Source organism: Opisthorchis viverrini, assembly GCF_000715545.1.
Source record: "Opisthorchis viverrini unplaced genomic scaffold opera_v5_160, whole genome shotgun sequence".
NCBI classification, from domain to species: domain Eukaryota; kingdom Metazoa; phylum Platyhelminthes; class Trematoda; order Opisthorchiida; family Opisthorchiidae; genus Opisthorchis; species Opisthorchis viverrini.
The window spans coordinates 1-26,014 of record NW_008751817.1 but is presented as its reverse complement, the minus strand read 5'-3'; the positions used below and the strand labels follow the sequence as shown (position 1 = coordinate 26,014).

The 26,014-nt window shown below is 43.7% G+C and overlaps 2 protein-coding genes across 2 annotated transcripts in view; one reads left to right on the top strand and one right to left on the bottom strand.

Annotated features, from left to right (window-relative positions):
• T265_14219 (hypothetical protein) overlaps positions 1–19,935 on the top strand; it is a gene marked incomplete at both ends in the record, with an annotated part of 43,804 nt that extends 23,869 nt beyond the window's left edge. The window contains 3 exons of the mRNA XM_009172636.1: positions 14,527–14,615; positions 15,228–15,304; positions 19,701–19,935. Of these exons, the coding sequence (XP_009170900.1) occupies positions 14,527–14,615; positions 15,228–15,304; positions 19,701–19,935 (401 nt within the window). The remainder of the gene's footprint in view (positions 1–14,526; positions 14,616–15,227; positions 15,305–19,700) is intronic.
• On the bottom strand, positions 19,124–22,455 carry T265_07153 (hypothetical protein; the record flags this gene model as incomplete). The annotated part of the gene is made up of 2 exons (XM_009172604.1): positions 19,124–19,195; positions 22,267–22,455. 2 exons carry the CDS (start codon positions 22,453–22,455, stop codon positions 19,124–19,126), a joined length of 261 nt encoding a protein of 86 aa, XP_009170868.1.
• Positions 22,456–26,014: the final 3,559 nt, after the last annotated feature.

Below are 26,014 nucleotides of genomic sequence, written 5' to 3'. Positions count from 1 at the left end.
GTCCAGTCCCGACTATGCCTGATCCAGCGACTGCTGGAGGCCGGCAAGGAACACCGTCGGGTCACCTCCCAGTTCCATCATGGCCGTCTTGAACCGCCTCATAACCTCCTGACGGTCGGCCGGTGTGTCGAACTCCTCTGCAAGAGCTTCCTTCGTGGCGGCCCAGTCCATCTTACGAGGGCCCTTCTGACCACATCCAGAGCTGTCTTCGCTCGGCCTCTCGGGAGGGTCTCCAGCGCCTCTAGCATATCCGGGCTGGTCTTCAGTCCAGCAGCCTCCGCGATCTCCTCGGTGCCCTCCAGAATAGCCCGAACATTCCCATCCTCAAAGGGTTGTGGCTATAGGATCTTCATCCTTATCCTGGTCACGGCACCAAATGAAAGGAACAAGGCCTTTGCTGTGGATTTGTTTATTAAAAAACCAACTAAACATTTACAGACTATTGGACAGGGAAGCAAAACTCTCCTTTTCAACCTGTTTACAAAAACTGAATATCCGGCTTCTTCTTGAACGCGTCTTCCTGAACTTTCCTGGATATTCATTGGCTATTACGCAAGTGTAAACAAATTCTACAAAGCAGTCTCACAAATTCCTCAATAAGTCTCACTTTTCAACAGACGCGAAGCGGATTTACGAGAAAACATACTGCTCGCATGCCTCACCAGTAGTATCCTTCGTTATACAGGTATTATTAGTATTGGCATGCCGGTACCAAACACCTTCGTGGGATTTTAGGGTGACCATCTTTGTTCGAAAAAATTATTCTACTTTGATAAGGGATTTCTGTCCATTTGTCGATGCAGCACTTATTTTCTGCTCAAAGCTGAGCTTGTGCTCCGAATCATACCATATCACACTGATATTTCCTCCAATTTGAATGAAAAGGCCTCGAGTTACCATATTTATCCTGGTACTGGAAACCGGAGGTATAGCACTTATAGCATGAGCAGGATCTACCAAGACGTTTCCCGCTCCCAAACACCCGAAAATGTCTTCGCAATATTCCATTCCCGAATAGATGTGGAACCATAGACCAGTCAATTACTATTATGGATCAGATGTTCCTGTCGTCTTTTGCCTTAGCCGTGCTCGCCATCGAGCCTCATCTACCTTGTATGGTTTCGTCTGTATCATTTTGTGTGAAAGCGTCTTGTGCTGATTGCATTCCATTAACCCTTTCTAGATTTTCATTAGAGTAGTGTTCAATACTTGTTAGCCCTTTCCTAAAGTTGTCCTTTTTGTAATGGAATAGTTTGTACTCAGATCCATAGCCAAGCAAACGAGCAGTTTGTTCGGAAAATTGAATGTAACTGAAACTGCCGGTTAATGATATTGTGTATCTCTTTGAAATCGAGATACTCTTTCGCCACACATCCGGTCTCCCTTTGGCTAACCTTGAGAAAATTTAATGGTGTTGGAAACGGATAGAATGAGACCTCGCAGATATTACTAAAACATTTTCCCGAGCGTGAACAGATAAAACACGAAGTTCGATACTCTTGGTCTTTAATCTACTTTGGGGGTGTTCCGTCTCCAGAAGCTGTAAAACTGTCGCAGCTTCTTCAAGAGCCTCTTCTATAACCAAACATCGTAAATCAGTGCTCATATGCCATACAGGCATGCCCCTAAGGCATCTGCAACTTTTCTAGGTTTCCTGTCTAATACCACTCTATTCTTATTGGGCCGACAGCTGTTTCTTTGTGTCCAGAACAGCCTTAGTGTATGCCATACCTGTAAGTGTACATATCTTCTACACGGCCGTCACCAGTCCACTCGTGCTTGAACCTTCATACTGCCTGTAGTTGTATTTGCCTTATTCTTTGACTAGCCAAACAAATCTAAAGCCGTCCATGTTCAGTAGTGCGGTATTTCATGTTATCTCTTCCTCTGGTGCATTGTTCTCAATACTGTTAGGATTACCTGTTATTATTGCTTGATTCCGAGTCCCGCTATCTACTGGGTATGTCCGAGAACGAATTATAATAACAAATAATAATCGTCCAGCTTTAACATCTTTTTGGTGCCCGGTTGTCATACCCCTTGGAAGGAGTACAAGGGCTGAGATACTACCGTGTTGCCCAAACCCAGACAGATGCAGTAGAGGTGCGGAGGTTGAGTTTGAACCACAGATTTTCGGGTCATTAAAATGAAGCTTCAGACATGAACTCATATAAACTCACATTAATATCATCAAACGTCCTCCGCTATTGAAGAGCCACCACAGTGGGACCGAATCATGGGCGCAATACCCGCACTTAGGGATGGAGTTTCACTTTTACGTTGTTCACGTTATTCATCGTGATCTGTATTCACTATCGAGTTGTTCTACAGATGACCCAGTCAATCGTTCCTTCGGTTCGGTTCACAAACGGTCTGTGATTTACTGTCCTCGAAGTTTCAAAAAGAAAATCTCCTGACATACAAAGATCATCGGAAACATTAACGGTAATCGGCCAACCAGAATTAAATGGACAATTGTCGTATTAGAAAACTGAGGACATCGGAAACGGAGAATCGTTAAGTTTTGTGATAACATAAACTACCTACAAATGTGCCCAGGACCTGCTTTGTCTTGTCTAACGAATTCAAGTTGAAATCTGACACGGCTGGCATGCTGTTTAGGGAAATATCATATTCGAGAAATACACTCATTTCGCCAATCAGTTTGGTTTTCACGAGGGACCCAACTGAATCTCTCGTTTATGATATTCTACACTTTCAGTTGATTCTCTCGTGAAAAACCAAATTGATTTGCAAATGAGTGTATTTCTCGAAAACAGTGCAATTTGGGTTCAAGTAGATCATAAGGTTGACGGATACTCGGGGACTGTGTCTACCTGATGAGACCCAAAAAGGGTGAAACCGGTCGTGGGCTGTCGAAGAGTTTTCAGCAACCTTGTGTGTAGTTTCCTTTATGGAAATACCATATTCTTTTTGGAGAGATTTCCATGCATGAGACTGAAATGAGCAAGCGAACTCGTCTGTTAGAAACACCTGAATACAAGTAATATTCGTGAATGAGAAAGATTCAGCGTTAGAGATGTACTTTGTGGAACCTTGGAAAATAAGGGCTATTCATGTAGTTAATACAAGTAGGGTGACATCATAATTTCTTAGTCAGAATATTGAGAAACATGTTGCCAAGCTCAGAGATCAGGACATTAGCCTATTGGAACGATTTATTTAATTGTGTGTGTGAGAGAGAGAGAGTTAGGGCTTACGAGAATCGGGAATCTTTTCAGTGAGTTGGACAGGGATACACTTTGTTCACACAATTTTGCGGCCATCCACACTGCTTGGCTCACATAGGAGTAATTACTATTTCCCAATATTCTATTTGTTGAGTTGGTCGACTGTAATTTTTAGGCTTTGGAGCGTGATGCACCGTGCATGTGTGAAAGTAACCTGCGTTGGGGAACTGATTGCTAAACCAAGGGCAGGTGGGGAGAAACGATTTCATATGTTTGACTAGATTGTGTCAAATGCATTCCAAACTGAACGTTTCCCGTTATCTGGCGTTTCGATTGATCCTTACTGTGGTAATGAATGGTCTTGACCAAGTTTCAGGAGTTTGAACGGTGAGTTGATGTGGAATAATGCAATAAACCAAACGTCTCGGATGCGGTTTTAGCTGTCCTAGTCTCTCATTTGCACCTTAACAATAGAAATAGCAAAGTGTGAAATATCGCAAATCATCAAAAAATACTGGGTTGCTTTTTTAATTGACGGTCACTGTTCGCACGACTACCATTTCAAACTGTTATGCAGCAGAAACTATTTGGAATATGAAAATATCCCTAACAGAATTCTTAAATCCCACAGCTGACTTGGGGAATTTTTGTGTTTCCTGTGCTCGTGTGTGCTAGACAAACTTGATCTAGTGAGCCGCCCTGTATGGCGCAATATAACAACTACAGTTTACACGTTTACACTCATCCGTTCCTTCTAAACTACCCCAAAATATGGTGCTGTATTGTACACGCATCTTGTGTGTGATCTACCAACAATAAGGAGATGTACTTGTCAGTCCTAACCGGCATATAGGTGAGGAGGTAGGTCGGATGTGCAAATAACCTTCAGTGCCCGTCTACATCAAGCGAAAATGGGTTTGTGCGCCTCTCGAGTGTTTGCAGTAAAAGACCCTACATCACTTATTGCCCCCATAAATGGAGATTCGTTTTCTCTCATTTGTCTGAGCACTAAGACAGAGGTACCAATGGATTTCAAGCCATTATTCGTAAACATCATGATTCCAAGCTGTTTACTGCATATGAGGTTCACTGAATGGTTGTTGTCATGAATCCCTGGAGCTCATTGTAGTCTAACGAAATTTTCCAGTCCCTGTAAGTAGTAAATTCACAGTGTTCGGAATGACATTGGATTACTCTCAATGTGGATTCATTGAGGAAAAGCATGGAAGATTAGATTAGATTCCCATACTCTTCCTGGTGAGAATGATTTTAAGCAGATGCGAAGCTGCTGTTCCTTCCATTACCCACTGCAATCTTCGGGCTTTGTTTTATTCTAGTTGAAAACAAGTAAACTCCGTAAGAGGTACCTACTGTTTCACCTGCTGTTCTGTAGTGACAGACACTCCAAGGACTAGGTCTCCATAACATGAGTCACATGGGTATGCTTTAGCCAACCATCTGCGTCAAATCAAACTGTCACATGCATACGTAATCGCATTCGATTGCGTTGCTGTGCCAGTGCGGCTGGAGCCATCCGCTCTTGCAACGCTTGAGTGATTTGTGCGGCCGGTGCAGGCAAAAAAAAGGAATTTTGATCATTTGACTACAGTCCTATGTTTGATCGTTTTAAGTCGAAGCTAGAATCAAATTTGATACCATCTCATCATGAAGGCTGTGTAACCAACACAAAGCAATTTGCAGAAAAGAAGCGGTGAGCGTTTAGCAAGTATAATTCGTCTGAATGGTTGTGCGCCATTCAAAGGTTAAATGATTTATCGGTTTATCGGTTTCAAAATACAGGGCACAAAACTGAAACATGAATAGTACGTAACGAAATTTTGAGATGCACTTTTGGTGCGTATCCTTACTCGAGGTGGGTGTATGACTCAATCGTGTTTCAGTTTCTCTACAAAACTGGTGAATTTTTACTGACGTTTGTGTCCAATGATAAATGGATGAAACGGAAGTGACGGAAAACAGAGTAGTAGATTGAGATCACCTTGTAGACTAGAGCCGTAACGCTGACAAACGGCCGAAAGCGAATGGCCTCAAGCGAGCGAACGAAGACTACCTAACTGGAGTGGGAATCTGGCTTTTATTTTCTAGCTTTTTCTTATTCAGATTGCGTAGGACGTGACTTTAGCATTGGCTACTGTAGAAGGGTACTCTCTCCTCACCCGCCCATTGCAGCATGCAAAGGGTAAATTTTACGTTTACTTTTTATCTTAGGTTCTATGATACCTTTGGGGCTTATCAACGTGTAGGTCTACATCGTTTTCTAGGTAGCGAACACCATGCGTGCAAAAACGCATATGCGAAAGTAAACAGACATACAGATAGATACGTATGAAAACCCTGTGTCCAACACAGACGCCGCTAAACAACAGCACATGAACAGTGGTAACGCTCATGCCATTCTCTCGACCTATGGCACAAACGGTCGATTGTGTGTGTACCGGTGTGTACATTCAACTACCGCCGAAGCCACGTGACTTGTGATTGACTGATAACCCCCCCTTTCCAGGCGGGTCGGAGCTGTACGTCTTTTTCTGAGCACCATAGCCTACAATTTAGGCACAGGTACATACGTGCATGTACACCTGCACATGTGTCAGTATGCTGTGCATGTATACGCTTATGGTATCGCCTTCACCACCGTTGTCCATTGTGATAGACCGCGATCGATTATCATCGCGGTCGTGAATGTGTGCGGGCAACTCGATCCACAGTACTTCTGACGTGCAGGTTAAACGGACCATAAGTGCGTATACAGACAATCATGTTGCGATCCTGACTTTTCGTAGGTTTACTGAGATCACTAGATTGCTATTCACTTTAGCTATGTTATTCCCGTCTGGGAATAGCCTCATGACTCAACTAAAGCGTAGACTGTTCGGTTGTGAGCTTACAAAATGAGAGTCCCAAGCACATTGTATGGTCGAAAACATCCACATGGGATAGATTCGAACAACTTCTCTTCGCTTAGTGTCCGCCCTCAGGTGTCTTCAAAATGGCTTTCTGCTTCCTAAAGACTGGCCTACATTCCAAACTTGTCTTTCCTTATGGAACTGATAGCTTGTGACTACCAGTTAGGTTAGGTATAGTCTACTGACATTTGAGCTGAGTAGCAGATGGATATCCGTGTATGAGAGTTTTACCTGGAAACTGAGTGCTTTTTAGATGGCTTAATTTTGGCGAGCATAAGCCTATCGATATATCAGGTAATTCTCTTTGAATGCAATTCCATACCCGTGTGGTTCAGATACGCATCTAATGGGCACTTGGCGTTCGCACGGTTGCCGCAGTAAATACTTGCAAACCTGTTAAGCCAACCCTGCTTCCTTTTGCCATCATGTTAGGGCAGACAGGCGCAGGTGGCAAGCATGCTCAGTTCAGGAACTATCACTGCTGACACTCAGGTGAGCATCAGTGTAGACACTCATGACACTCGGTTTGGGTGACCTTGGGAAAATCGATCGCATGATGATCAATTTACGGCAGATTATTGACTCTCGGATCCTTATTCGTAGCCGTTACGTCATAGGAATGTTTCATATATGGTCATACTGAGAAACAGTCTGTTTTGTCGGTTAGGCACTCCCATCTTGGTGAAATGTTGTGGATATTCCCTCAAATAATTCTTGCAGGATGAAACCTCATTTGAAATTCCCAAATCCCCCGTACTACCAACAAGTTCTGTGTATTGGTAGTTCAGTTTCTTGGAGACATGGAGTGCTGTAAAAGAGTCGAATGTCAGATATAAGGATTTTCAAAGTCAAACCTTGTTCGCGGTAATCATTCATTGCATACAATTAGTTCTGAATACCTTCCACCTAACCATTGTCGGGGGAGTGATACAGATATATTCGTGACCAACCAGATTTCTTTCTTGGATTGTGGTGTGCATGAGGAATATTTGGTCAGGGTCGTTCGGTTCGATTTTCGCTATCCGTCTGCAACGGATTATCATGGCCGAACTATATTTGTTGAACTGACCACCTCAGGATCATCTATCGCTTCCGGCTACGCAGCTCCCGCAATCCAGAGGTTGCCGCTGCCGGTTCTGCTGCGGTTGGTTTTAAGCTAAGAGTGGTTACCCGTTGGTAGTCGACCGTGTGCCGGTCGTTTGGCAAAGCCTACGAAAGTATCTCTTGAACGCGACCTTAATCACTACCTATGAATTGTATCTACTTGCTCAAAGACAGTTTTTACGGCGTATTGTATGTTTTATTACAGCAGGTTGAGGGCCCGTATACTGTTTTGGTTGCCAGTATTTGATTGCGCTCGTAGATTTATCGCTGATTAGGCTCAATTGGGTGGACTGTTCTGGATTGAACAGGAGACGAACCGGCAACGCGGTTGTTTGTTGCTGCTTCTCGTTGCGCTTTTCAGGCGCACCAGATGCGCACACCTTGCTTGGGCATGGATAAGCTCCCGGGCCCTGGTAAGAAGTGGACCTACAAAAACCACCTACTGAATTCCCCTTCAGACACCACGTTTTCTGATGTTGACGTTTACTGGAAATTTTTATCTTCAACCCTACAGGACGCGGCGCGCTCTGTTAGTGGAACAGCAAAACGAACGATATCTAACCAGTAATCCTTGAGGAATACTCTAAGATTGCTTAAATCTCCGATACGTATTCCTCTTGATTGGGAGTACAACAGAACTGGACAAAAGTCGGACGTCAGGTCAAAGAAAGCGCATACGGGGATGGACAAGCTGGATTTTTTCCTAAAGATGAGGGAACGGAGGAAGCGAGAAACACTGAGTTTATGCGAAAACCTTTCAGCTGACACGCTCAACAGATCTAGAAGATCCTGTGTTGAGCGGAACAATTAATGATAAAACAGCTGACCTACCTTTAAAAGAAGTGATCGTCTGAATCGTTGGGTTGAACACTCTCAGCAACAACTGAGTGCATTGAATCCAATTTCAGTAAGGAGTTCCAATATCCATGTGGTTTAGCAACAATTTAACCGGCCACCTGCAATTGTTCAACCGGATTCCTCAAAACAGATCTTAACAGTGAACTTGACCTCCAACGGTTTCCGAAATACACAATTTTTTGTCTATCTAGTTTCATTGAGTTAGTGGCCACGGTTAACTTTCAACAGCTCTGTTTGGGGATGGAGATAAAATTTCGGTCATTGGTTGTCTAACTTATTCGCCTCCGTGTGAGCGAAAGAGACTTTCGCAACCGACTGGGTTGGATCACTAGTGGTGCCCATTTTCAAAAAGGACGCTCGTTATGAGTGTACCAATTACAGAGTAATTAGCTTAACCCCTATTATTAACAGACTTTGCGTCGTTTGTACTACTCAGTCTTACGAGGGCGCTTGTTGACAGCGCCGGAGGACAAGAATCAGGGTTCCGGCCCGGAAGGTACTGTGTGGACCACATTTTAACACGACATGTTAAAGGCGACGGTACAGGTGTAGATGCTCTACGATCCTGTGTTCCTTAACTTCATGTGGGCGTTCGATTCTCTCGGACGGTTCATCCATTTCAACGTGCTTGTGCAAATTTGTTTGTATTCACATACTTGTGGTTGCATGAAAGTGTATGAGGTGCTCGCCAAAAGCGTTCCTACGACCATTGATGTCGGGCAAGGGTGTCTGCTCTGTTCGGTTCTATTTTATTTCTTCATTATTGAGGTAGTCCGGCGCATTCTGGGAAGTCTTAAAAACCCTGATGTTCCCATCTTTCTAAGGGCGAACTGCAGACTGCATTGCTCTCATTTTTTTAAGAAAGAACACGAAGCTTAGGGATACTAGAAAAGCCTACCACAAAGTGCTAAGTTTAGCGGAGGAACGTGCCTCTAAGGAATCAAGGAGTAATCGTGGAAGCTTTGGAACACTAAACGTTTCTCGGGAGTGACATTGGCTCTGACGATAATGCGACAGACACAGTGAACACAAAACGAACCTCAAACCGGAATCGCGTTTGCCGATTCGCGCCACTTGTGACATCAAAAGGACACATCACTGTACCCTGCATCCACTTTGACATCATGATAATTCCCCCATTCATTTGCGTGCTCCGCCCCCCGTACTTTTGGTTTTTACATGTTTTATTCACCTCGCCGCAAAGACCAAACCGTCCGACATTGGTGTGCCCATCAGCTGGGCATGGTCCGACTTACCCTTTTTGATTTCCGTGTGATCGCACCGCCAAACAGAATCAGGAGACTGGCCTCGGAACGTGCGACCGGAACCCACACTACTGAGCCAACATTCCGATCGCCGTTGTTTGGTCTGTGAACCTGATACTGCTGCATCAGCCAAGAAAACCGACTCTGGATTACAAAAGTGCATGGTTTAGACAGCCTGTCACCTTGTGGGACGCTGGGAATTATTTTCTCATAGACCGATGTTATTCAACCGGTAGTTGATAGTAGAAACAGAAGTAAGACAGCAACGGATACAATCAGTGCTATGAACGGAGCGATTCATGAACAGTAGAAGTAACATGTTAACGTGCTAAAGTAAAGCACTTTGATAGAAACCAGAAGAGGAAAAGTTAGGTGACAGTGATTTCTGTAGGTCTATAGTGAGTAAGTAACCGGTGAAACAAATTCGCGGATTCAGACGATTGGGCACAGTACAGGAGGTTAAGTGTTAAAAAAACTGTCAGTATTTTCGGAGGATTAATTTGAGGATATGGAAGAAGGCGAAAATGATTTGGAAGGCTGGGCCTCAAGTGGGCTCAGCACACCCACGGACGTTTACCAAGATCATGAAGAAACAGAACGTGCAAGAGAAGCAAATCACCTGCACAATTAAACTAATTTGATACTGCGTCAATAGGCTATCATTTAACACGCGGTACGGGGGCTTTTAAAAATTATTATCCTTTGGAAGACCAAATCTGTGTCCCATTCCTGAGGGCCAGGTTAACTCTCAATCTCGGTCGGCTTGTTACAAGACGGATAGTCGAAATCCGATGCAGTAATTACGAAATTGCATTTACGGGCGTTAAGATTTGTAAATCTTAGCATCTGCCACTAGTAGTCAATCAAATGTCAATCTGGATCGGGAAGTTGACTTGCCCCAAGTAAAGACGCTGCGAAAAAGCCGGCAAAAATCATCGCTCTGTGAACTAGCCAAAATGAATTGAGTAGGACAACAGGTATCTATTAAGTAGACACAATGCACATTCAGGCAGAAGTTCATTTAACAGACAAAGTTTATTGCGCTGACCTCTGAATACGTACCGGCGCTGCCAGGAGAGCCTAAAATATAGTCAAGCGAAACCACTCTCCCACTTTCTTAAGGTGAGATCACACAGCCTATGTCAGACGATTCGATTTCTTTTTTGGCTTAGAATTATAGTTTGGAACAGTTACACGTATCAATGTGGTGATCAAGAAACTGGAATACTGGAAATTCAAACCGGTTGTGTTCACGATGAAGGAACGCATGAAACAGTGTTGCTCGTTCATAGAAAGTGAACCGAGACATTCAACTGACGACTAGGGATGACTTCAGATCAACTGACTTTACTTTGGAAGGATCGCTTTAATTCCTTCCAAGATTATATCCTCCTCCTTCCAAATAAAACAGTCCTCGGCTCAGTGGTGACTAAAATGGTAGTACGCGATACAGGTTATGTAGAGGTATGATCTCAACGGAAACTAAATAGTCTAGTGTTCCTTATTATAACGAACATCTTTATTTGTTCTGAAGATTTTCATCCGTTGGTTTTAACTCATATAAATACTTGACAAGCCCGTCCCCTCTTTAAATGCTGTTTATGGTTGAGCGCTAACCATTTACATGAAGCAGGTCTCACCCAATGGAGAAGGAATTGATTCAGATATTCCTTACAGGTAAATTTCCACAGATCATTTTGTTGGTCTTTGTATATCTATCGCTGAGGACAGACCGTATCACTAGAATTGTCAACTTTTAATACTTCACCGCCCTCTCAACAGAGAGCGCAGAATATTTAGAGGTTTCTCACATTCTCTAGAATCTTACCAAAAGACTGTGTTTGGTTGGCACTGCTATTCACTAATGCCAAATAAGTCATTTGGAATTTTTGTAGAGTTAGTGGTTTCGATTGAAAATATCATTTGCTTAGAATGGTTTTTTACTAGTATGCTATTTTTTATTTGAGGAGGCGTAATCTAAACAAATACTCCAAGAAGCACAACCGTTTATGGGTCTGGGGTGAAATATAGGAAAATTGTCTGCTCAAGTTTCCACTCGCGTGACATGTTACTGAATACGTACACAGTACGAACACATTCACGAAAGCTCAACGTCATAACGAAATGTACTGACGAACCGAATGCATTCAAACAGTAAACTGGGTAAATTTTACTCTACCGATGTCCTAGGTAAACGGGGCATGGGCTTCCAATACAACTCGACGAGACGACGTCCGCTCGCGACCAGTGTTCTTCACAAAAACAATTTTAAACCCGGCAAGTAAGTGAAACACAGTAGTCACATCGTACATCTCATCCTGGTTTTGTAGGTTTCATCTCCAGACGAATGAACAAGGCGAATAACCTCCGCTGCAGTTAAACATAAGATTCCAAAAATGCTGGTTCTACTTTTTCCAAGCAGGAATAACCTTTTTTTGGCAATAGTACGATTTGAAATGGGTGCTGTTCAGTCTCCGTCACGAAGAGACTGGACCTTACCGTGGTGTGACGGTTTGCGAATCTCAGCGATCCATTGAGCTATACTGGAGAGTGTCCCGCGACACTCACAGTGTCTCTCATACCAGGTTGGTCAATGGTTAGAGGTCTGACGAACACAGTCTCCTGGCCCTCCAGGTTGGGGGTTGGAACATGTGGCGACTTGTTCCGTAGAAATGGTAATGCATTTGCATTTCCCGCCAAACACCGCTGCCTTGCGGTTAGGCTTTTGAGCCAAAGGCTTTGGTTGAGGACCCTAGTCGTCCTCCTGTCTAGGTGTGGGCGCCCTGGCAGTATCCCAGCCCCACGTACAACCATGAATTGCACATTCACAATACGGCAGTGAAGCATCGGTGTTGAACACTGATGTCATGCTGTCGATGGTGATGATGATGTTACCGAATCGGTGTACGAAGCCTATGGTGGCCATCGAAACCCTGCCTTGCTGTGGGTCACAGTTGGTGCTGCGAGGGTCAGAGAGGCAAACTGGAACAGTAACCGGACTAGACTCAAGATCCACAATGCCACGCTTTTTTCTGCAGTCTTGTAGTATTCGATTGTTGTGTAAAGACTGGAGGTGGTTCTTCTAAACAATATCCGTGCAGCGGTGGTAACGTTCATCGAACACAAATTTCCATATCGTTCCATGATTATGTCTCAAACGTGCTGCTGATCGAATTTCACTGACAGCAGTGATTTGGAATGTTATCGGAACTGACTCATCTCCTTCCACGAAAAAATTAATCAAACTACACTCGGGTTCTACTACTTCGAGAAACCTCTCAACAGCGACCCCCTCCTTACTGAGAGGTTTCGTATGATGATTTGTTGTGCCCGCTAACTTAACGTACTTTTTCCCGCATAAGCACATAGCTTTAATGCAGCTGGCGTTTACTGATGTACATATTTTAGAACATACAGGTTAACTGAGCATATCCCAAATGTAAGGTAATATTGGAATGCATATCAATATTCTCATCTGTAAGAACGGAATACTTGTCGTACAATGGTTATATCTGTCACAGTTCTATTCACCGGTGATCTGAGGAATTGGTGATGGTAGTTGCGCATTGGACTCGGTAGCTGATCTAATTGATGCGTAAATACATAGTTCTCAGTAGACTTTTAAGTGGAGAGATTGGGAAGGGAGCTATGCATTGAACGCAAGAGACTGGATCTACGAGCGCCATGGAGGGCGCAACTGGACCATGTCCAACAATGTATCTAACTGTTGGTCTGGTCCGTCTTGGGGTCCCCATCCAGGAAGCTGAGGTTGCTGATAATGGCTTCCGTACTTCACGGTCAAGTCACTGTTCGACCTCCCTGACTCTTTTCCGCCCTTCACGTGGTTGTGCGAAAAAAGCCCTTCGAGAAGCCGGTCGACTGGCATACGGAGCACGTGGCCAAGCCAGCGCAACCCATGCAGTGTGATCAGTTCATCTATCGTGGGTGAGTTATTTCTTCCGTCTTTCAGCATTGCTGATCCGGTGTTCCTACCAGACCCGGGTGATGCTCTGAAGACATCGAGGGTCAAACACTGAAAGTCTTTTGACGTCCTCAGCGAGCAACGGCCAGGTTTCTGACCCGTATAATAATATGGATCGCACTGCATCATTGTAAACTCAACCCTTGACGGACGAGCTGTTGTCGCTCCTACGCCACAGTCCCTTGGGGCGTAAGCCAACACTACAAACAGCCACCGTTTTTTTATGCCGAGCGACACTGAGCATGATTGAACTGGATAAATGGACGGCGCAAAGACGACTGTTCATTGGGACCCCATCCAGCAAAGCGCGTTCAGCTCTGGGCTGAGTGCGACTCCCACGCCGAATATTCCAGAGTCATCGCTTCTGGGTCACCGGACACACGGAGGGAGAAATGTGAAAGAGCTGAGTTCATCCTTGGCGTTATGAGATGCATAACCACACTTGGGTCCTGTATGCATGTTTCAGAGACACACCATACATCAATTTTAAGCGAGTATAAGGTTTCAGTAAGCATTGCCTGTTTGCCCATTTGACATAGAGTGCGAACGTTAAAATTTTCTGTATAGAACCGATCCCGTGGATTCATAAAGGTGCTATTTTGTTTATTGTCAATAGGCAGCTGAGTTCATAGGGCCCATCGGTGAGATAAGTGACAGTCAAACGACCCAGTGACGTTTGCTTATGTTGTGGGAGGGGGTAGGGGAGAGGCATCGGTGGAACAAAAACTATGTATGATACTTCCCGTTTGCCTCAGTCGAAGGAGAGGGTTTGGTTGAGGTAACTCACCTTGAGCGTTTGACAAAATTGTCTGATCCACAAGGCAGCGGAAGAGTGTAGTGTTTTGCCCCTAGCCTCTGACTTAAAAGTCCGGCGCGTGAGGCAGCTCGCACTAGGGTTTCCTTTGGACACCCTTCCCGAAGTTGGTGATTGAATGTACAGCTGCATGGGGTTGGCCTAACCCAAGGGTTCAGGAAGAAAGGCATTACTCTCTCACTCCTGATGAGCCTGCGCGTAACAGATACCCATTGAGCAGCGCCGTTCTGGTGTTTTTTCGGTAAAGGCGTTTTCATCTCATGTTCGGTTAGCGTCCATCTTTGGTGAAAACCTTTAGGCTTTTTCATACTTTTGTCCAATTTACTCCTGTAATAACAATACACTATGAATGTTTGTCGCTCCCTGTTTGTTTTTCATTCCATAGCCTGGGCCGCAATGCAAGCTGGAATCATGGCGGTGGTTATTGACAATGACAATCTTCTTGCCGTAGATATGGAGCCCTATATTGACGAAGTGAGTCTCTTACGACTTTACTTGGATGACCCACAGAAGAACATTTTTCACGCTATACATAATCGAGCCATTTTAATCACGGTTGTTAACTGTGAGCTGCTGACTGCAAACTGTCCAGATCTACACTTGGAAGTGTGATTTTGGTATTTATTCATTCTTAACCATTTCTTGGAGTGATAGACACGGCCTAGTAGTTATCAGATCAATGGTTTGAGCAACTTATTCTTGAGCAGTCAAATCGTCTGGCCAAATCAGCAACGCTTAGAACAAGGCAAACCTTCCTCATAAACGAGCCATTCGAGCGAAGTTTTCACAATAATCTCTCTATTCCTCCAAGATCAGTTGAAGTCTTTACAGCGAATGATCTTTTTTCGGAGGGGGAAACATACAATGGGGGCGAGATGGCCCAAGTGGTTAGAGCGCGAATTTACTGACCGGAAGTTCCGTGGTTCGAATCCGACCTCCGCCACTCGACTTCTCCTGTCTAGGCTTGGGCAACCTGGCAGTTAGGCACCGGAAAGGTGCTACAGCTGAACGTGTTTTATTTAACGTATTTGTCCCATGATATATTCGAATCACAACCTCTGCTCAACCCGCATTCAATTTTTTCAGGGTGTAAAACGTGGTTATTCCGTTCATCTGATTGAACCAAACACACCATGGCGCTACAGTCCTCGAAAGCTTTTCAGGTAGATCCGAGTTTTCTGCTTCTGGTTGTTATTTCACTTATAGTCATTGAATTGCGTGATTGCCCGCCTAGTCTTTACTTAAATCCGCCTTCTGCCACTCGGTGTACACACGTATACATGTAACTGTGTGGGGCACTTGCGTAAGATCATCGTACTTCCCAGTGTTTTGTTCCAAATTCCAGATAGGTAAATGTTTCTAGCACGAGAATATGCACCGATCACTAGGGGTAGGCCGAAAATACGTTCCCCGAAACTATGGCGTTTTCCATGCCTATACTTTCATGAATGCTAAGCCTGGCTTGAATGTGCACCTCGGTGACCTCTTGTTGGGAGTGGTTTGTTTAGTTTGGCGCATCTTCAAGGTCACCCAGCACTTTGATTTGGAAAAGCGTTTGCTATTATGAGCCTCAATATGCGAAAATTGGAAAGTAGAACGATGCATCTTCCTTCTAATACTTATAAACTTTTCAGTATCGATGATGAGCCCGCAGCTAATGAACATTTAGCTTCCCAGGACTGATTGCCTTCATCGAAGCATTCTTCGGTGCTGAATTTTACGTGTGATTGTGTACAAATGACATGGTCATGGTGGCTATGGCTTATAGGGCGATAGAAATTTGGGCGGAAAGCGCGGCGATGGTTATGCTGAAAATACTCTAATGTCCCTTGAAGGTCGGTTAAACAGACCCGTTGTTTTGCATTACAAAAATGCAACAAGATGGCATTCTCTGGTCAATGCACCCAGAACTACCAGAGCCTCAACTGAGCGCTCTATTTACATGGTATCATAGTAGCTGTGCGAACAAAACTCCGACGTCCCGCATGGGAAGGAACCGTAATACTTCATGACCACCGGCAACAAAGCTGACAAAAACAACGTTTGTGCTTACAGTTGGGTTTCAGCAGACAGATGGACAGAAGTTAATTTTACATTCCGTGTAGTCGGTGAACAAAACAAATTCGAACGCGGGTGTGCAACTCTGAAGACCAACAGGTGTCCGCAGCCCAACAGTATAGAAAGCAATTGAGCTATTTACTTAGTGTCGTACGGAGAATTTCACTTAAAGGTAGATCCTCTCTTGGCATTTTGGTTCGATAACTCATTGTCATAAAATGCTGGCGTGAACTTGAAAATACGCGAAAATCCATATTCGGCAAATTCGTACCAGCAGTGATTGCTCAATTTTGTTCGCGCATTCAGCTACTTAAGCGTTACAAGTAGCTCATAATTAATTTATATGATACTCGAAGCATCAGAATGCGAGAAGCTGTGGTTTCCATGACGTCCTATTTCACCAAGTTTGTACGAGCGCAACTCCTTTCTGGTTTCCTGGAGATGGATAGAGTTTCAGCACTAGAAAATCCATTCCGTGGTATCTCGTAACTGTAACAGTTACTCTGATCGTGCGACATAAGCCCCTGCAGTTCGCAACAAAGATGGAGGGAGCATGCACCGAAAACTCAGAGTAGAAGTCTCACTTTATTTGTCAGGGGTTCTCATACCTCCACAGGACAATAAATTCAATACTCCTTTGGACAAGTGGAACTTTCGTAGGGAAAACATAATATATATATTCCTTGTATATGAAATAAAAACTACATAACCCCTCTGAGGAGGCTAACAAGCCTCTGGGCGTTGACTTTGAACGGGCATGACTGAAGCTGAGCTGTTTGCAAGAATAAAAGAAAATCTGAGAGAATGGTATGATTTACGAACGACTTTCTTACTAACAAGTGCTATGCTCTTATTTGATCAGGTGGCTTTTGATTTGTTCACCGAGCTTGGCAACTGACTTGCAGACGTTTCGTTGCCATCTGAGGAGAAGTCATCAGTGCGTTGTTGATGTTGATGCGCACCGCTGATGCCACCTCAAATGGTGAAGAAATGTCTGCAAGTTCATTGCCAAGCTCAGCGAAGAAATAAAAAAGCCCTCTCATCAATTAGCAATAGAATTACTCCCCCTATCAATATTCCAACACATAACCAGATTCTATATTTCCTTGTAAGAGTTTTCCCTTGGTGGTGGACGCCTTTCAAGGGAGTCTTGCATGCGTCTGAGGATCCACAAAGAGATACTGTTCCGCTTTTCGACTTTCATTGAGATCTCGTCTCAGCAGAAGTCGATATTTTCTTCGTTCTCCATGGTTCCCTCTCGACCAGTTGAAAAAGTCTTTCACCGACAGACTGTTGAAGAATGCAGTATTCTATGCTCTGGTGACATCTGCCTGAGTGCTTCCATACATACTTCTTCTTTTTTGCCTCTGTCTCAGATTAAAAGGAACACGATCACGTTCTTACATTACTGAGTCTTATTCATAGTGCGGTGGCAGAACAAGATTTTCGTTACCCGCCAAGGGTCGTGTAAAAGCCGCAGTACTGAACCAACGTGTAAATACTTCGATACCCAAAAACAATGTGGACCATAAATAGCACACACGTAGTCAAGTATTCAGAGAAGGTTCTTTTCAAGTTGATCCTCGACCTTTGCTCAAACGACCATCATCTTTGCCATCTCCCATCACTCGTCAGTTTGGTCGCTCCATAATAACCAAGTATTTCGGAGAAACCCATTTTTGTCGTTTATCTAACCGATTGTTTCTCAACCAAACTTCCTTGTGATGTAGAATGGAGACGAAATATGTGCAAGTATGCGCTTCTGTAATATTTTTCGTGGAACACTGGATGTTTTTTCCATGAAGCGCTGTTCTTATTGTCTGCTTTCTATGCTTTTCCACTTTTCCATATATGTTAACTACTAGCATCCGTCTTCTAAATTCACGCTGGATTCCTATGGTGTGCTCAGAGAACTCCTAGGACATTATGTTGAGTGCTGAGTGGGTGAAAAACGCGATTATGTTCATTTGAATTAAAATATTGAAGTTATAAGAGTAGGGTATAGTAAACGGCGCTCGTTACTGATGATTTCATACTGCCACTTGAATTCTGTACAACTTTCGTCCTCTGGCTACTCCATACATCATCAATGTTGTGTGAAGTGCGTTCACTTTATCGATCAACCTATTCCAGTTGTCATGATACAACCAACGTTCTAGAAATCTTCAGTACCTGTGCGTGAGAGAGCAAGGTGATCAAACTTGCCGGGATAGAAGCAATAATCTCGTCAAGCAGGCCGAGTGAGTCGCGGCAACGACATGCTATTGAAATTTTTCTTTCCGTTCGCAGAAAAATGGAGGGAGCTCATGGTAAATCATTCTGTACGGTGACCGACTGTGGTTTTCTTATCTGATATGAAAAAAACAACTTTCTATCTCCTGGAGACTTTGCGTCGCAAACCAAGGCTACTGGAGATGCTTGTATCGTACTACTGGGTCATTCAAACTGCACGTTTTCCCAACATTGATCGAATTTCTTCCACCTACGGTTCCAGAGAATGTGACTGTATGCTTAATTAATTCAATCGTGCTTGCGTATTCTAACCAGCTGATGATTAGTCTTCATCGTCGCGTGTTTCAAACGCAGAGAACTTTGGAACTCGTGTTGCCGATCCATCAGTGCTCGGAATACTTGTCTCGTTCTTTATGACTGTCAGCAACATTCTTCCTCTTTGTCAGACTGATTCTGTGGTGAATTCCTGGTTTTCTCGGTACCATAACCTCCAAGGTTTTTTCGAAGTATTTTTTACCGTCGACATGTTTAGTTGCAATGTGTGGTTTGTTTATTTCAGTGTGACTGACTGAATAGATCTTCCTGCATTCGCCAAGAACAAGAGCGACTCACGTGCGACCCGTCAGTTCATCCTAATTAGCTGATCCTTCTTAACATTGGGTGTGTAACACGTCAACGATCGGTAATCATGATCAGGTGCACTGGATTCGTAAATTAGGGACATTACCCATTAAATCCGCGGAAATCACATTTTCGAAGTTTAGCTAAAGGACAAATGGAGTAGCAACAAGGCACACTAGTTTTATCAAGTTGTTTGTGCACTAAATCAGAGAGCAAATCCCTCAACCGGTTTGTTTCCAGCTTTGACGTTCTAAGTAGAGCTTAAGCGGTGCAAAAACACTGGGCGTCTAGAGTATCGGACACCCTTAAACTGACAACAAAAAGTCGAATGTGTCAGAATTATTTTCACAATCAAATGCATCCTCTGAGTTAGAGCACGTCCAATGGGGTATGGATCTGAAATGGATACACAAAACTGGAGAGGTTTAGAACCACCACCCTAGGTTTCCAGGCCGATTGGGAACTAACAGTACTCCGTGCCGACAATTCTACTAGTCGAAACTGTGGCTGTTTGCGAATCGACTGACCATGATGAAAAGTGTTTATTTTAGCTGTTTTTAGCCTTTGTCTTGGATTTGATTTTCTCGACTATCAATTATTTCTATGCCAAACATTATATCCACCCACTAACCATTCTGTGCTGATTAGGCATACTTCAAAGAAAATTTCATCCGAGCAGTTACAAACAATGTTGGATACTTTTGATCGGCGACTCCGAGAGGAGCAATTGGTTTCCGCAGCCCGTCGTCGGCTTAATCCGATTGCTCTCTCACAAACTGGTCCGCCGTCCGTGTCAACCTCAGTTGATTCACCTAGAGAGCCTGATGCAATTGTGAACGACTTGGAACAACCTCCTGAGAATGAGGAGTTTCTTACCGCAGACGAGTAAGTCGTCTGATGACTGCCCTGGTGTCATAGTAACCTAGCACATGGTCTATCCGCTGGGTCCTCTTGGAAGCTTGTCTCTTCCCTGGAAAAAATTAACTCATCTGTATGTTGCACATTGGTGACCACTTGCACGTTCAAAAAATAGGTGATATTATGGCAGGATCATTTCAGCTCTACTCATTTGATCGTTTGTCACCATTTGGAATATGAACAAAGTAACGGATACGAAGAACGTGATAAGAAAGACTTTATGGGGCAGAAAAGTGTGGTAGAATGCAGTTTGAAGGAATAGTGTGGGTGCGAACATTTTAGGTTGGGCCAATAAACCAGAATGAACAGGTTAAGATGGAATTGTTCCGAATCAAGGGAACGAAAAAAGCCGGGTAATACTGGATACAAACAGTGAAAGTAGAGACCTCCCTCAAAACAGAACACGCGTCAAAACTACCTCTTTTATTCATAAGTGGGGTCTCAGTTACCTGAGAGCCACTGAATCTATCCAACGAATAACACTAGGTCGCTTATGGTGGCTAATCCGAATTGAACCTAGCCCTCCAGTACTATATCTGTCCAGACTATCTTCCTTTTTATTTGTTTGGTGGTGTTCGGCAGCAACTCCGAACAGCTATTTTGGTGAATGTTCTTAAATGTACACGGGTCTGTGTGGTTATTTTTACCCAGTCAGTTTCCATAATTGTATAGATTTTTAGCACGGATAGCCATACGCTGCCGATGAAACCAGTATTCTCTGTCATTTGGAGGAAAGAAGTCAAATCAACTGTTTGGAACGCACTTTGAACGTTACTGTATACATGCACCTCTCACTCCGACTCGTGCGACACCTGCGGGACATGGGGAGGTTTACGTATCCCCTACGGGAGTGACAGTTATGGCGGCACCACTGGATTCGCCGATACAACCAACGCGCAACCAATTCTTACATTGAATGGTTTGGTAGGATACGATATGGGAACGGTTCCAAAGAAAAGGTTGGTAATTTACAGCATCATGGCGACATATAACCGAAGTGACATTAGGATCAATGGTTCATTATTACAACAAAGAACGACGGGTACATCATAAGCAACAATATGCAATAATGAAAACCAGTGGAAGGGGCAAAATAGACTTACCCCGGCAAGTGTATCGGCAACGCGTCAGTTTGAAATGAGCGGAAACTTACAACGGAGACGAGGTATACTTTAAAAAGACCAAGGACCAAATAAAAGATTAACGAACAGCCACCCGTTTATTGGAGTATGGTGGTCTGACCCACTGCAGCCATGATTGCATGAGCTGTAATGCAGAGAGGTTGAATCTCTAGTCGGGGCTCCGCCTGGCACCGAACTATTCGCTTTCCAGTGGTGGTCACCAAATCCAAGATACCCATAAAATGACTTAAAAATAAAGTAGAAACGAGTGTCCCTGGATGGACATGAAGCCGAATAGCTGGATGACACACAGGATAACTTCCACATTCTCCACGTTGGGGACGATACATTTTGTTTCTATTAACTAAATATCACCTATAAAAATATGGGGAATGGGGTTGACACTTCCGGTTGAAAACGGGCTACTCATATTTAGTTGTTTGCAACAGGCTCCGAAGAGAATCAGTACTCGGGCTCCGAAATCGGACTCAAAAACTCATTAACCCCGACGCTGTATACTCCCCAGCGAAATAATCACAATACTCGTCCCTCTTGAAGCCGTTTCGAAAACGCCCTGCAAAAGCACCAGACAGAAACATCCCAGTTGTACCAGCAAGTTCTCTTTCACATCTCCTGGAACTTTTTTTAGAAAAAAATAACCAGAAGTATGTAAGAATGATAGTAGTGCTCTAAAATTCATAAGTAAAATGTCACGAATTATTGAATAAATACAAAAACAAGCTTATCTGTTTCGTACTTGTGAATAGTTTTCTTACTATTTTCCAGCGAAAATTTGAGTTGTGCTGAAACGAAACTTATGCAGAACCACTGTTCTATTATAGAACAGCCCATATGTACCATCCTGTAGTCTTTGTTGAAGAATATGAATGGAACCATAGACAAATACATGGCCCAAAGCGCTGCCCGTTCCAGCTCCATTTATGTAACCGACTATCAAAAACGGAAGCCCTACATTGAAGGTACGACTGCTAATGGTCCTCTGAAAAGAACCCTAGGAATATTTGTAATGTGCTACTCATAAGGTTGCTGAAAATCCATCGATGGATCCATCGGTGTATATTCGCTAACCCTAGGAATAGGTTAATTTGGAATATATGGGAATTCAGTTAATAGACTCCTTCAAAGAAACGAATTAGAACGGCAAAAGAGACTACCTGCATATACGTAATTGTCGTATCTACCGCTACAATCCCATAGGGTAAAAATCGTTCAGCAATCGCACCCTTTTGGTGCCTAACTGCCATGCCATCCGAAGGTTGCACGAGGGTTGGGATACTGCCAGGTTGCCCAAGCCTAGACAGTGTTAGTCGAGAGGCAGAGGTCGGGTTCGGACCTCTGATCATTAAATTCGCTCTCTAACCACATGGGCCATCTCGCCCGCAGGGTAAAATCTTGGAGCATTCAATCCAAGTGGCTCAATTGTATCCGCGGTCGTGTGTAAGTCATTGGTATTATCGTGGTAGTCCAGCCCTGTGCTGTTTGTGAACCGTGGTCGAAATGCGACGACAGCCGTTCGGTGCTGTCAGGCTACGTCCGGCTCTCGAGTTTATTTTGCTTACTGATGACTTACTAGTGAGCTAATATTGCTGACTTTACTATTAAGCTGATACTGCTATGCTGGTGGTGACAGCCTGTACTCAGTTCGCATCGTTAGTACCCACGAAACGCCTCTATTCACCACTGTTGGATTTGCTTTATCCTAGTAACTCATTCCAGGCATGGACACTTTACTGTCTAAATTCATTCTGAAAACCTGGAAATCCAGAAGCTGTAATGAGACTGATTATCTATTTGTTGGCAAGTGTTATGTTATATTTTAGTGCTCCGTATTCACTTACAGTTTGCTGCAGTCTGTGTATTTAGATATGACTTCAATTAAAACAGATGAATGAATCAACATACAAATGGGTCTGGGAGTGCGTGTGTGTACAAACTTGAAACACAAGGCCATGATCTCACCGGTCATGTAAACCGTGCTACTTTTTTAATCGCCATCGCTAAAACGCCACAGAAACGACCTCAGCCGATTCTACCTAACGGTGGATACTACTGATGAGGCATGCGAGTAGTGTTTCCTCGTAAATCCGCTTTGTGTCTCTTGAAAAGAGATCCGTTACGGAATTTGTGGAGTCGCTTTGTAGTATTTGCTTGCATCTAAGTAACAGTCAATGAATATTCGGGAAAGTTCAAGAAGACGCGTTCAAGGAGAAGATAGGTATTCAGTTTTGTAAACAAGGTTCATATGAGGATTTTGCTCCCCTGTTCAACAGTCTATAACTGTCCAGTTGGCGTTTCCCTGATAAGCAACTGCTCAGCGAAGGCCTTCTTCCTTTCGCCAGCAATACTTGAATGAAAGATCACGTTTTGGATCGTGTGACCGAAATAGTGATAGAACAGTTCGTTGGGTGAAGGAACCAAGAAAATCCACTGTACGGAAATTTGAGTTAGGAGTTTCCAATTGTCAAATGAGCTATATAGATCCCAGTTAAGATGTAGTAGGTTAGCAAATTAGGCACCTAATAACGTGGTACGCTATGAAAAAATCACACTGAAGCGAACGTGTTGGCTTCCTAGTCTATATTTGATACTATGTCAAACAAACATATCAATTTCCTGGTGTCTTCTACGAGTCTTCTTCGAGTTTCTTCAAAAAGGAGAGAGCAAGTAACAGTACCTTTGCGTGGCATATTTTTCATTCTCATTATCCCAATGCTAACCGTTTCATTAACTCCTGCAGGCTGTGTATGGTTTCAGCTGTTAATGGTGAGTCCTCACAAAACCACTCTGCTTCTCAATTGGAAAACATTTAAGACAGAATTACGCTCGTGCATTTTTTTTGAAACGGAGTACTGACGTAGGTTATGGGATTACGCAGATTACTAGATGCAGTCACTTCGGTGGTGTTTGTCAGCCGCACTCAATTAGCTAGGTCTAGAAGTGTACCCACTTAGGCAATGCAGTTGGAGGACACAGGTAGTAAATAAGACATTGTTTACCGATAGTTATTTCCAGAATGTGTCAGTTTCTCGACTCAACATCATTTTGATTCACAAAGTTTACTGCACTGTTTCAAAAATGACTAAGTGTAATGAGTTCATACCATGTACCAGTATCGGGAAAGAAGTGTTTGGGCAAGGAATTCGGCCTCTCTGAATTACTTGTCGTGTTGTCTGTGGAGACGGTGACCAATAGCTCTTATAGGTCCTTCCAGTTGGTCCAATTATTTGGAGTGGAGTTGTTCGCTGATTCTTTAGCGTAGATCACGTTTACTTCTACCTATGTACTTTTCACCGCACCTGCAGTCGAATGCATAAGACGCATATGAGGCAGAATGCGACCAATTTAAGTACTGTTGAATTGAATACTTTTCATAGCATAGCTGTGCAGCCGAATATGTGCGTCGTAATGCTGACTAAGGTTTGTGACGCACTCCGCTTTTGAGGTGATTTCCTCTTAAGGCGGTTTGAGAAAAAAACCCTATTCCACCCGGTATAGTGAGATAAATAACCTCTTACACTGAGTCGGCCGAGGAGAAATCACTCAAGCGTCCGGTAACACAGCATCGTTTTGCAGGGATTTCTCATGCATTGTCGCTTTTCCCTCATATCAGGCCCGAAAATGTTTACAGATAAATGCTCCAGGAAATCATATATCAGTATTCCCCTACCGCCTACCGTATTGCCTATCTCCGACCTGACAAAAGCGTGACTTTAGGACTTTACCCCTATTTCCAAACTCAGGTTTCCACCCAAACAGGTCGATCGACTGGGAGTGTTAGTGGAATTTCATCGATGATCAAACAAAGTGACTAACTGCGAAGAGAACAAAGCGCTAGCTGGTTTGAAGCAAATCATCAGACGTTTGAAATGCATTTGTGTCCTCAAAGTGCTCCAAAAGCGTTTTCGGGTACCAGGACATCACCAGGCGACTACTTAGTTGAAGTCGATACCAAATGTTGTTCGTTATTCTTGAATCGGATAGTGACTCCGCTGTTTGTGGAATTGATAAGATCCTATTATATTCCCGAAATTTCAAATACCCTCGATGACCGATCAGAATTTATACCTGACTCTTTTAGGGATGTAAAAGTTCGTTGAAAAAACAGACTTCGGGATAACTGTCACCAACACTCAACATAGCCTACGTCAACTAATGAACACACGACCACTACCAGTGAGCAGCCCCTCCAAACTGCATCAGTCTGGTGTACCACCCTGTCCAATTATTGCAAGGTGCATCTGATGAGCTGCGCCTTGCATCATCACACACTCGCTCATTGACTTGAAAGCACATGGGAGTCTTTACAAGGGGTCGTCTTCACTCATTGTGTGGAAGACACACTAGAATGACTCCACTTGCTCGACAAACTCTCAACCAAGTTTCCGAATCCCTTTACATTACGAACAAAGCGAAAAACAAGAATTTCTAGGCATTTTTAGACATTGAACCCACGGTACGCACGAACGGTTCTCATTAACGAACGGTCTACGTCAAAGCCACATTCAGTGGCCGGTATCTGCAGTTCTCGAGCCGAATGCGCCGATCGCGTGTGAATTTGCCTTCGTGTAGACTATGCTCATCGAGACATACCGCACGTGCACTGAAGACTGCTCAAAATAAGAGGGAAGTTTCTGACTAAAACCTTGCTGGCCAGTGGGTACCATGAGAACCTTGCCAACCTTCATAAGATCTGTCTGTGTGTGGTAAGATAGATGATTATCTCAAACTGCCTTTAATGAGAGTTCAGTTTACAAACGAAGTGCACTAAAGGCTTAACTCAGCATTGAGTTCACATTCTGATTGCACAGCTGTCATCATCATCACCGACAGCATAACATCAGTGTTCAACACCGATGCTTCACTGGGGGAAGGTACTTAGTACTAGCTTAGCACAATCATTCC